At 46.2% G+C, this 12007-nt stretch overlaps 1 protein-coding gene across 5 annotated transcripts in view; it reads left to right on the forward strand.

Annotated features, from left to right (window-relative positions):
• FHIT (fragile histidine triad) overlaps nt 1-12007 on the forward strand; it is a 1556965-nt gene that overhangs the window by 1519597 nt on the left and 25361 nt on the right. For all 5 annotated transcript variants that reach the window (XM_005695769.3, XM_018038276.1, XM_018038275.1 and 2 more), the window contains one exon: nt 7845-7951. In XM_005695769.3, the coding sequence (XP_005695826.1) occupies nt 7845-7946 (102 nt within the window). In that variant the 3' untranslated portion in view covers nt 7947-7951. The remainder of the gene's footprint in view (nt 1-7844; nt 7952-12007) is intronic.

A 12007-nucleotide genomic window follows, 5' to 3' on the forward strand; every position in this document is an offset into this window, starting at 1 on the left:
GAGGGAAACGTCAATGTCCACATGCAGGGAGAGGCCGAGTGCGCGCACTCTGCACACGCCGCCTCCTCACCGCTTCCTCCCGGCTCCCGCCGTCCCTTCTCTGGCTGCTACACTAGCTTGTCTCCCTCGATGGCCCCAGCCAGGCTACTCTCGATGAAAAGGTACTCCGGTGCTTTTAATTCTCTGCTTCTACACCTTTAACATCCTCTCATCAATTTCCCGGTGGCACAGACGGTAAACAATCCACCTGCATTGCAGGAGACCTGGGTTGGATCCCTGGGTCAGGAAGATCCCCTGGAGAAGGAAATGGCAACCCACTCCAGTACTCTCTCCTGGAGAACTCCATGGACAGAGGAGCCTGGCAGGCTACAGTCCATGGCGTTGCAAAGAATCGGACAGGACTGAGTGACTGGTATCACACCAAAAATAAAATCCACGCCCCCCAGCCATTCCCACCAGCTGTAAAGGACCAGCTATCTCCTGCACTCACTCTTCTAGCCAGTTACCCAAATGCCAAGCTTCCTTTTCCCTCGAGGCTCTGAGCTTGCTGTCTGCCCACCCTGTTGCTTCATGGACCTCTCACATTGCTTGTGTCTCAGCTGAAGCGTCACCTCTGCGTGAGACCTTGCTCCAAACCCCTTGCCCAAAGCTCCAGCACCCCTGCACATCACTATGCTCTGATTCTCCTCAGACCTCTTATACTATGATATCATTTGACTTCTAAGCATCTATCATTTTTTAAAAAACGCATTCTGATGCCTTCTGTGCAACTCAGTAGACACAGCCACCTCATGTGTCCAGTGCATGTTCTCAAAGGCCCAGGCTTCATGATTTCGAGCACGTCTCCCACCTCTGGACCATCTCCCGAGGTTAGTGCCATGTTTTATGGCATATTTCCCACGTTTTTACCTAATACATTGTCTAAATCAACACATTTGTAACTTAAATTTACTTTAAAGGGAAATTTGAGATGACATCATAAATGGGAGATAAGCCTCAAATAAGTAAGATCCACACAAAGCAGTCTTGTATTCTAGCTAGAGGCTGGATGGCACCTCTCATTCTGGTAGAAGTCACACTGGTACCATCTTCAGGGCAAGCTGGTACCGACAGAAACTTAGATTACTCAGCAGACAGGAAGGTGATTAGGAATGGAGCACCTATCTCAGTAGGGCTTCCCAGGTGGCGCTCAGTGGAAAATGCAGGAGATATAAGAGACATGCGTTCGATCCCTGGGCTGGGAAGATCCCCTGGAGAAGGGAATGGCAACTACTCCAGGATTCTTGCCTGGGAAATCCCATGGACAGAGGAGCCTGGTGGGCTACAGTCCATGGGGTCACACAGTTGAACACAACTAAAGCAACCTGGCATGCATGTGCACACACATCTGTCTTGATAGGATACTAACCTGTGTGCAGCTCTGAACTGCAGGACTGGAGGCCGTCTTCTGGGACACTGGGCTGCGGGTCCCATCTTTTAACAATGGAATGCTAAGGCCTCACAAAATGTCAACTGAGTGCATGATCTCTCAGCCGCTTTGACAGATGGGTGAGCATGGCTAGGATGCCAGGGCAGGATTCGTCAGGAAGTAAAGAGCAGTGCAAGTGGATGGGGAAGCAGGCAATGGGCACAAGTTACAAGAGAGCTGGCCAATGCCTCCTGCATTTTCTGAAGCTATTCCCTTTCCCCAAAGCAACTTTGTCCTTAGAATCCCATCACCATCTTTGAAGCCAGGGCAAATCCTGCTTTTTTTAGAGTCAACTGTAGACCCTACCCCAGAAAGAATTCCTCTCTCCTTCATATATCCTGAAGCACTATGGGAGAACTTCTGGTCCAGTGTTTATACCATACTGACTTGGACTAAGTGATGTGTGTATGAATCTCTCTGCCCTGTTGGGTGGCAAGATTCCAGCAGGCAAAGATTTTTGTCTCCTGCATTTTTATAACTCTCATAAGACCTAAAACAGTGCCTGGAATATATCATGTGGTCAAGAAATGCTTGTTGTCTAAACTGAAAGCAGTAATAGAGAATCAGATCTAAAAAATAAGCAAAGATTTACTTCCCACTGAAATTATTTTCCTTGCAAGGTTTATATAAATATAAACACCTGTCTAAACAGAACCAGCAACCATAAGAAATGGTTTCTCTGCTCTTCATATTGTTTTATAAAACGACAAGGAAAGATACTAATGAATTTTAGACCACCACCCAAGTTTGTATTCAGCCACTGGCTTCGTTAAGGAGTGGTTTTAAATTATTTGCCCTCTGAAGACACTTCTGCATTCTACGACAGATTAGTTCTAAATTCTAAGAAAACATTTAAATTACTGTGAATCATTCCTCCTACTGTATTCCATTATGGACCTATAAAGATGTCAATAGTCAAGGCAGTTTGAGCATTACGTCAGGGAATTAATCACTGCCCCTCACGCCTCATGAGAACACACTTAAAGGACAGGAAGCAGCCCAGTGTCAAAGTTGACACGTATCTGCACTTCAATCAGAAATCCTGTTAACACTACCTTCTCCAGAAATCATTTCAGGCAGATAAAGCAGGATGACTGCAGATACATTTTTTTTCCTTGAACCTCTTTTCAAGTTGTATAGAAATAGAATTCACTTCGCAGAGCCCTCACAGACACCCCTCTGTAGAATGTGAATAAAGACTTTGGTTCAAGTTTCTGCAAACTTTGTAACTTTTGGCATGAGCCTTCCTCCAAAGAACCATGCTTCTGAAAGAAGTTTCAAGTCTCGCTGTTGCATAAAGATAAGGGAAGGCATAGGTGTTACAGGAGCCTAGGTGCTGAGGGTATTGTATTCATCATTTGATGCTGTGGCCCCGTTGCAGAGGGGCAAGAGGGGGAACTCTAGGACATTGAATCCAAGACGCTGTATTTGAAAGAAGTTAATTCAAACTGTTATTTTATGTACTAATAAGAAAAAAAAAAACACTGCCAATGTAATTATGTCAGACCATTGATGGTAGGGCATGCTGTGATTTCAGAGATGTTAAAATGTGAACCATGCATATGAAAACAGATGAACTTTGCCATTTAAACAGTGCTGGTAATTTCCTTTGCATTTCATGCAAAAATAATAATAAGCCCCAGAGTGCATAAAATGCTAGGCTTGAATCTGACCTTCCCTCGGACAGTCTTCTCTATCTTTTCCAGGATTCACAGCTAGGCAGTTTAGGGAACAACTGAAATAAAACCAAGCATTTCCTATTCCAAGTGTACCTTTCCAAGGGGTCTCTGAGACCCTGAGTTGCCAGATAAAATACATGAGCTGCCAGATAAAATACAGGATGTCCAGTTAAATTTGAATTTCAGATAAACTCTGAATATATTTTAGTATCAGTATGTCCCAAATAGTGCATGAGCTATACTAAAAACAAATTATCTGGATGCCCTGTACTTTTATTTGCTGAATCCGGCATCTATCTTCCCAGGGTAATTGTGACTGCATTTGACCTTCTCCACATGCTTTCACTCCAGGGTCTTAACCTTTACCAGTCAGGAGCCTCCATTAATACTTCATTCGCTTCTTACAACCACTCTGAGAGGAAGGGGTTATTGCCAGTATTTCACGACTGAAGGGGCTGAATTTCCTTCTCGGACCTAAATGTCTCATTAGATGAGTTGGCTCAGTTTTAATTCTGATGATGACTGCTAATCCTTTCACACAGTAGTTAAGGTTTAAAAGATCAAGGCCCCTGGAAAACCATGAAGATAGTAGAGGTACTCTTATGCATAGAGACAACCTCTGTGGGTTGATCACTGGTCAGTGTCAGGGGACAGTGTATCCAGCTTATAACAACAACAACTATAATGATAGTAGCAGCAGCCGCAAACACCCAACACCCTTTACTATGTGTCATGCACATCAGCATAAAGACCTCTTCCCTACTTTTACAGAGGGGGAAGCTGAGGCAGAGAGAGGTTAGAGAGCTTGCACTTCTCATTGTTCATGTCTGGGCCTAAGCTCATCTTCTTGGAAAGCCCTTGCTGGATGTTCCTTAGGGTAATCACCACTCCCTGCTGCCACCATCGCTCTTTATTCTAACAGTCTGTTTCTTTCCTTGTGAAACTAAGTCACTTCTCAGAAGCCTTTCAGGCTAGGCGAGCCCCTCCCAGCACTGTTCTCAGGTGGTAATGCCCATCTCATCCGTAAGTAACTGTTTGGTGTTTGCCTTCCTCACCTGGGTGGTACATGAGGGCAGCAGAGAGTCTGGGTAGGTGCATTCATGCGAGGGCTGTGCCCTGGCATTGCAAGGACACCATAAGTATCTGGTGGATGAATAAGTAGTCACTGCCTTTCCCTCTGGATGGTCTAAGGTAACCTGGAAAGTTCTTCTGAAGTGAAACCCCTCCATTAAAGCTCACGGATACATGCATGCTCAGTCATGTCTGACTTTTTGCAACCCCATGGACTATAACCCACCGGGTTCCTCTGTCCATGGGATTCTCAAGAATACTAGAATGGGTTGCCATCCCCTCCTCCACCACTGAAGGTCACTTGAGGCAAATAGTGCCTTTGGATGAGGTGCTGTTTAGAGTCATGATTCGGGCTTATCTGTTAGATAGCTAGGCAGTGGTTTCCAGCCAGCAGGCAGCTGGGCTGCTTGGGGAAACAGAACCTTACTCTGACCCACAGCACGATTCATTTCTAAGTCACCCAGGCAGCTCTTCCAGGACATGAGGCTTGCCTACCAGGCCTCTCCCAGGCTCCCTATTCCTGAAGACTCTACATGCATTCAAAAGCTCCCACACCAGACCAGCATCCTGATGTTGCTGGAAAAAGAGCCTTGTGGCTCAGACGATCCTTGGATAGAGAAAAAGGGCAGTTCCAGAACAGAGTTTGCCAAGGAAAGTCGCCATACTGTTGAGTCACAAGCAATGGGCTTATAATATTCTTTCTGTAATATATATGGGTTCTATCTGTGCACACAAACTTCTCCCAAACACACTGTTTCTTGACTGCAAGTGCACCTGAGAATTTCCTGAGAGGTTTGAAAACAGTCCCCACCGCTGTCCCCTTAGACCAATTAAACCTGAACCCCTGGGGCAGAGCCACCATCTGTAGTTTTTAAAGTTCTCTCTGTGATTCCTGTGGGCAGCCAGGGTTGAGCATGGCTGTTCTGAAGAAAGCCACATGCTTCCATCGGGGACTTTTAGGACTAGAAACCCCTAGGTTTTAAAAACCGTATACCATAGAGCTTTGCAAATACCATTAGTTTTTGTTTTACTTATTTCCTATTTCCCATAAACAACTTCTAAGCATTGGCATGATGCTGCCATCTGGGAGGCATATGACAATAACAGACGGTAGCCTGATAACCAAGGAGGCATTACCGTTTGCAGGCTCTAAATTATTTGGATTCATCTGGTGCGATCTGCCTTGATGACGCCACTTAATGCTTAATTTCTCCGTCTTCCGACGGCAGTACCAGAAGTGGGGAGGCCATATTTTCTGGGCTTTGCATTGTTCTCTGTCATCCTTCTGAAATAGTTACAAGATGGATTTATAACCGACCTAAAGCTAGCATCAAAATGAAAATTAGTTCTTGAGGAGAAAAATAGCAATCCCGTTTGACTCGCCTGTAGCCATTGCGTCATCTCTGCCTCTGCGAGGAAGGAAATGACTTCTTAATGTGGTTTTCTTCCACGAAGGGAAATTAAATCTATGTGGCAAAGTGTAAAACCAGCGTGCTGGCAGCCAGATATGGAGCAGAAGATCCATGACCCTCATAAACATTCATGGCTGGGGTGTATGCTAATGAACCTCATTTAGGCTCAAACTCACCCCACCAGCATCTAGGTCCCCTCACTGTTTTTCCTTCTGTATCAAAGTTGGCTCTGAAACAATGGGGACATTTCTCCATTTGCTGCAAGTTGCTGGGGTGGGGGTCTCTGGGTTAGGGTGGGAGTGACTGGGGTCTTAGATTGCAAACTCCGCTATTTTAATTGTGCATCTTGCCCGAGTCGGTAAGAGTCTTTGTCGGAGGATCTAACCTCTGGGTCATGGTACCTAGGGGGCAGGAGCTGTGGAACTGTTGGCTTTTTGGTGGCGCTGCACTTCCTCAGGAGAGGTTTTAAAAAGGCAAAAACTGTGGGGAACACCCCCCAGCACGACTGCTCCTAGCTGGGTGATCTCTGGTAGGTGACTGAACTTCCTCAGAGTTCAGTTTCTTCCCTGGTAAGGAGGAGTCAGCATCACCGACTCAGTGGACATGAGTTTGAGCAAGCTCCAGGAGTTGGTGATGGACAGGGAAGCCTGGCGTGCTGCAGTCCATGGGGTCACAAAGAGTCAGACACGACTGAGTGACTGAACTGAACTGAAGGAGCGAGGTAGTGCCTGCCTCGTGTATCGGCTATTGTAAGAATGAAGTGAAATGATGCACAAGGAAATAATACATGAAGAGGAAGAAACAGCCCTTCGCATCATAAATATGAGCCATCATTGGTGCTGTTAAATAGCTGGCCCCAGTCTCCTCAGATGACTTACCATGAAATACCGCATTGTGCCTCCTGTGGAGAAATGTATACCCTCAGCATTTTACAGTGTCTACAGTTACAGACAGGAATAACAAATTTAGTTAATAAACCTAAACTGCATAGGAGATTAAGGGGCAATTGAGCTCTTCTAATGAAGAACATTCTGACAGCATCCCCTCTCTCTCTCTCTGATAGAACTGAAATTTTATTCACTCACTATGTAAACCTGAGACATACACAAAATATATATATTTTTAATAAATACAGGTACATGAAGAGGATTTTAAAAGGGTTCTTTTGACTAAGACCAAGTGTTTTTTGATACTTCCTTATTTATTTCCTTTCCTCAGTGGGTTTTTTTTTTGTTTGTTTGTTTGTTTTTTTTTTACCATTTGCAGGTTTGAATCCTCTTTTAATGTACGTACTCTTATTTCTTCAGAATTCCCAGGTGACTCACTGGTAAAGAATCTAGGAAGATCCTCTGAGGTAGGAAATGGCAACCCACTCCAGTACTCATGCCTGGAAAATCCAATGGACAGAGGACTCTGGTGGGCTGCAGTCCATGGGTGGCAAGAGAGTCAGACACAACTTAGCGACTACACAGCAGCAGCAACTCTTATTTCTTACTCATTATGCCTGGCCCTTCTATTATCATCATCAATTAGCCTGGGCCATTTTGGTTCAGTGAGCAAAACTGCTCAGAGCTCATATAAGAGAGGCGAAGCTGAAGAGAAGGTGGGCTAACCACAGACAAGCTTGGGAAATGATTGTGAGAAGGTGGCCAACGCAGTGTCTTCAGGGCCTGGGAAGTAAAGAGAACGGATGATGCTGGCCAAGCATAGTTTGAGAAGGTGGTGGGGGTTTTGGTTAATGGCAGGATGCCCCCTCTGTGACCACCACTGCCAACCTCAGTGGATCATTACAAGGCTGTGAACTGCCCCCAGCGTAGCCTAATCTAGTTATTGTGTTACACAAGTTAGAAATGTGGGTTTTTTACACAGAACCCTTCCCCATGTTCGGATTTCGGCAAGTAATTGTGCTTAGTCCCTCAGTCGTGTCCGACTCTCTGCGACCACATGGACTGTAGCCCACCAGGCTCCTCTGTCCATGGGATTCTCCAGGCAAGAATCCTGGAGTGGGTTGCCATGCCCTTCTCCAGAGGACCTTCCCAACCCAGGGATCGAACCTGGGTCTCCTGCATTGCAGGGGGATTCTTAGGCAAGTAATACAATGAAAAGATAGGTGCCCCACCCGCTGAATTGGAAATGCTCTTCTGATGGCCCACAATAATTGTTCCAAAGGAAGATTCCACAGGAGTCTTTTTTTTTTTCTCTCTCTCTCCAAAGCTCGAGAAACACGACAGAGAGGATCAAGACTCCCCAGCCTTGTGGCGGTCAGAGGAGGAAATGGCGGCTGAGGCTGCAGCGCTGAGGGGCTACTTTCAGTGACGCAGGTAAGACTGCAGATTACTTCAACTTCGAGCAGATCCTCCTGGCGCCTCCCAGGAAAATGGGGCTCGTTGCCCAGCATGGGTCGGGGGCGGGGAAGCAGCCCCGCCTACTTCCTGTGGCACCAAGGTGGCTGCACAAACGTGAAAGCCGGAGTGCGGAGGACTCTGACCCTGGAGGCACTTATTCCAACCGTGGGGTCTCACTTCCACGCCACCTCTCTATGCGTCTCCCCTCTGTTCCTGTCCTTCCTGCCCAGGCCCCTGTCCCCTCTGTCCTCTCCAATCCAGTCTCTACAAAGCAACTGGAGATAGTCTCTGAGGCAAACCTCTTTAAAAAACTAAGAATTAAACTACCATATGACTCAGCCATCCCACTACGGGGCCTAAGAGGGTGGGACAAATTGATAGAGTAGCATTGAAGTATATGCATTCCCATGTGTAAATAGATAGCTACTGAGAAGCTGCTATATAACAGGTGCTCTGTGACAATCTAGGGCGGTGGGAGGGAGGTTCAAGAGGGAAGGGACCATATGTATACCTATGACTAATTCATGTTGATGTATGGCAGAAACCATCACAATATTGTAAAGCAATTATTCCCCAATTAAGAAAAAAATAAAAAGTCCAAACCCTCCCAGGAAGTCACACTGCCCTTAGGCTCCAATCTCAGATTTCTGTTTCAAGCTTGCAGCTTAGAGCTCACAACCAGCTCAGCCATGCTCAGGCAGGCTCTGCTTTCACTGAGTCTCCTCTGGAGGCTCACAAGGTCAAGAATCCGCCTGCAATGCGGGAGACCTGGATTCAGCCCCTGGAGGAGGGCATGGCAACCCACTCCAGTATCCTGGCCTGGAGAATCCCATGGGCAGAGGAGCCTCACGGGCTACAGCCATGGGGTCGCAAAGAGTTGGACATGACTGCTGGACATTACTGAGAGACTTAGCGCACACACACCTCTCCTGGCAGCTGTTTGGTAAATTTTCTTTCTGTTTCCCTTCAGCTTTGGCTGTCAGGAAGATCAGGCCACAGGGAAAGAGAATTACCTCTTCACATTAATGATGTTTAACTACTGAGAGATCACAGATTTGAGACTGATAGAAAGCAATAGCTAATCTCCTTTTCAGGTTTGTATGCAATGTTAAGGAGTTCAGGCATCTTCTGAAAGGTATCAATATTAATAAAGAGTATTGGGGCCTACTTTGAGTAACAGAATTACTCGTTATCTAAAATTCAAATTAAACTGGGTCTTTTATCTGACAACCCTGTTAATAAATCTCTGCAGGGACTATGGACCCCAAATAAAGAGCCCCTTCTCTACACTGTTTTTCTGTTTTAGAACTGTCTGCTTCATCTGGTCTTGTGTAAATGTGTTTATATTATAAGCAGCTGAAGTAGATCAGGTACAAATTACAAATGCAATTAGTGAACAAATATTGGTAGCAATTGCATTATATAAAATTCTATCAAGCACTTAATGAGCATGGTTTTTAGCTACAAAACATTGGTTGTGGTATTTTCATTTGGAGATGTAAGTCTGTTTTAGTTGGTTTAAAATAAATGTGCATTTCCTGGTCTTTCTCCCTGCCACCCTCTTTTTAATATTCTAATTCCTTCAGTTCAGTTCAGTCACTCAGTCGTGTCCAACTCTTTGCGACCCCATGAATCGCAGCACACCAGGCCTCCCTGTCCATCACCATCTCCCAAAGTTCACTCAGACTCACGTCCATCGAGTCCGTGATACCATCCAGCCATCTCATCCTCGGTCATCCCCTTCTCCTCCTGCCCCCAATCCCTCCCAGCATCAGAGTCTTTTCCAATGAGTCAACTCTTCGCAAGAGGTGGCCAAAGGACTCTAATCCCTTAGAGACCCAGTATCAAACACCCACCCCCTCACACCCCCAGGGATTGCTCACATCGCTGCTGCCTCTGGCCTTGTCAGCTCTGCGCCCAATTGCCTGAAGGGATATATCGTGGTGGGAGCAGAAGCTGACTTTTTAAAATTTTATTTATTTTAATTGGAGGATAATCACTTTACAATAAATGCTTTACAATATTGTGATGGTTTTTGCCATGCATCAATATGAATTGATATTTTATTCTTAATCTTTTCCACCGCTGTTCACCTTCTCATTTCTCCATTTCTTCCCTTTTCTCCCCACCTTAGGACCAAGCTAGTTTACCTAAGAACACAGGCCTATGGGCATGACTACAGACCTCTTTCTATTCCTCTTCTGCAGGCTCTGTGTCCTCTTCAAATGGTGTCACCACTGTCTGGGCTGAGTTTGTTTCTTTTTTTTTCCCTTTCTGGCTTTCTTATATAACAGGCACTTCTAGGGCAAGGTAGGAACGCTGCAGGCTCTTCCTGAGGCTTGCTCAGTTGTAGGATTCTGTCTTACAGTGTGTTTTCTAGACTGTTTAAGAGAATTTAAACTTCATACCTGAGTTTCTGGAATGCTTTGCTTTGTCAGCTTTTGCTTCTGTCTTGCCTTGGGGCCTAACATCGCCTGTCTTCCAGGTGAATCAGCTTGCCTTGTAAGTCTTTTCAGAAAGATATTCCCTTTAACTTGTTACACCAACTATTGCCAGAGAGCCTGTGGGCTTCTGAATGAACTCACAGTAATCTCTCTCTTTAAGGATGTTGGCTACAGACCAAACAAATCACCTTTAGTTTTCCTAGCAGCCAGATGTGGGAAGTGGAAATGGAGGGAAGCCAAAGAGCACAGGATGAGTAACTTGGATGCGAGGGATTAAACGCAGGCCTAAGATTTCACCACCTGGAGAAGGGAATGGCAAACCACTTCCATATTCTTGCCTCAAGAACCCCATGAACAGTATGAAAAAGCAAAAACATATGACACCAGAAGGTGAGCCCCCTGGCTCGGGAGGTGTCCAGTATGCTACTGGGAAAAAGCAGAGTGACAGACGAGATGGTTTGGATGGCATCAGGGACTCAATGGACATGAGTTTGAGCAAGCTCCGGGAGATAGTGATGGACAGGGAGGCCTGGCGTGCTGCAGTCCATGGGTTCACAAAGAGTCAGACACGACTGAGTGAGTTAACAGCAACACAGATTTTGCCAAGGGCATCACCTCCTATATCGTATGAGAGACAGACCAGGTATAGTTCTCTTTAGTGACAAAGGGGAAAGGAAACGTTCCTTTCAGGAAACCTGATCGTGGGGTTGGTTAACCCGGTTCTTTGATACCCACTCACCTCCCTTTTCAAAATGTATCGACACACCAAATGTTTCTACAGTTTTACGGGGTTCATGGAACTTTCTGAAGTTGGTTAATAAATAGGGCTGTCCTGCAAGACATGGACATACCTAGACTTCACACAGTATCTGAAATCCAGATATCTTTGGCCTCTCCAGGCTTTCCTGAAAATTCCTTCATCAGCAAGTCAATGTTGGGCAGAGCCAGTCTGAAGACCCTGGTGCTGCTCACTCTGCATGACCACACACTTCACAGCATGTAGGGAGGCAGGGACGGCAGGGCTCAGCTCCGAAATGGATGATTACCACCACCATTACTGAGACTTGATAGACAACGCAGGTTCTCTTATTGTCCCTCCTTGCAGATGATGACAAGACTCAGTGATGCTAAGTGCTGTTGCAAGGTAAATGGCTAATAAGCGGTGGAGCTCAGATTTGCACCCAGACAGCCCCACCTCCAAGGGCTTTCCCTTCATCTCTTACTGTTCACCTTGCATAGACGAGCCTGTGGCTCCAGTCAGCACTGCCACCCTCCCCCAGCTCTCCTGCATCTTCCAAACTGAGTCTTTAGCCTCTTCCCCTGGTCTGCTGGCCTCCCTGGTTCCTCTGTGAGGGCGTCCCTCCCCTGCTGGACTTTCTTACCATTACTGTCAATCCCACCCACTCGGGTACCTGCCTCCCTGGTCATGCTGCAGCCGGGCCACAGGAACCCTAGTGGGCTGAACTAGCTTCAGCCCTAGTTGGCTGAACCAACCACTTCACTCTGCCTGAAAGATGTTCCACACTGATTCCCGACTGGGCTGTCTGCCCTCTCTTCTCCACCATTTGACCGCCTGCCTAAGTCATCG

Source organism: Capra hircus, chromosome 22 (assembly GCF_001704415.2).
Source record: "Capra hircus breed San Clemente chromosome 22, ASM170441v1, whole genome shotgun sequence".
Classification (NCBI taxonomy): domain Eukaryota; kingdom Metazoa; phylum Chordata; class Mammalia; order Artiodactyla; family Bovidae; genus Capra; species Capra hircus.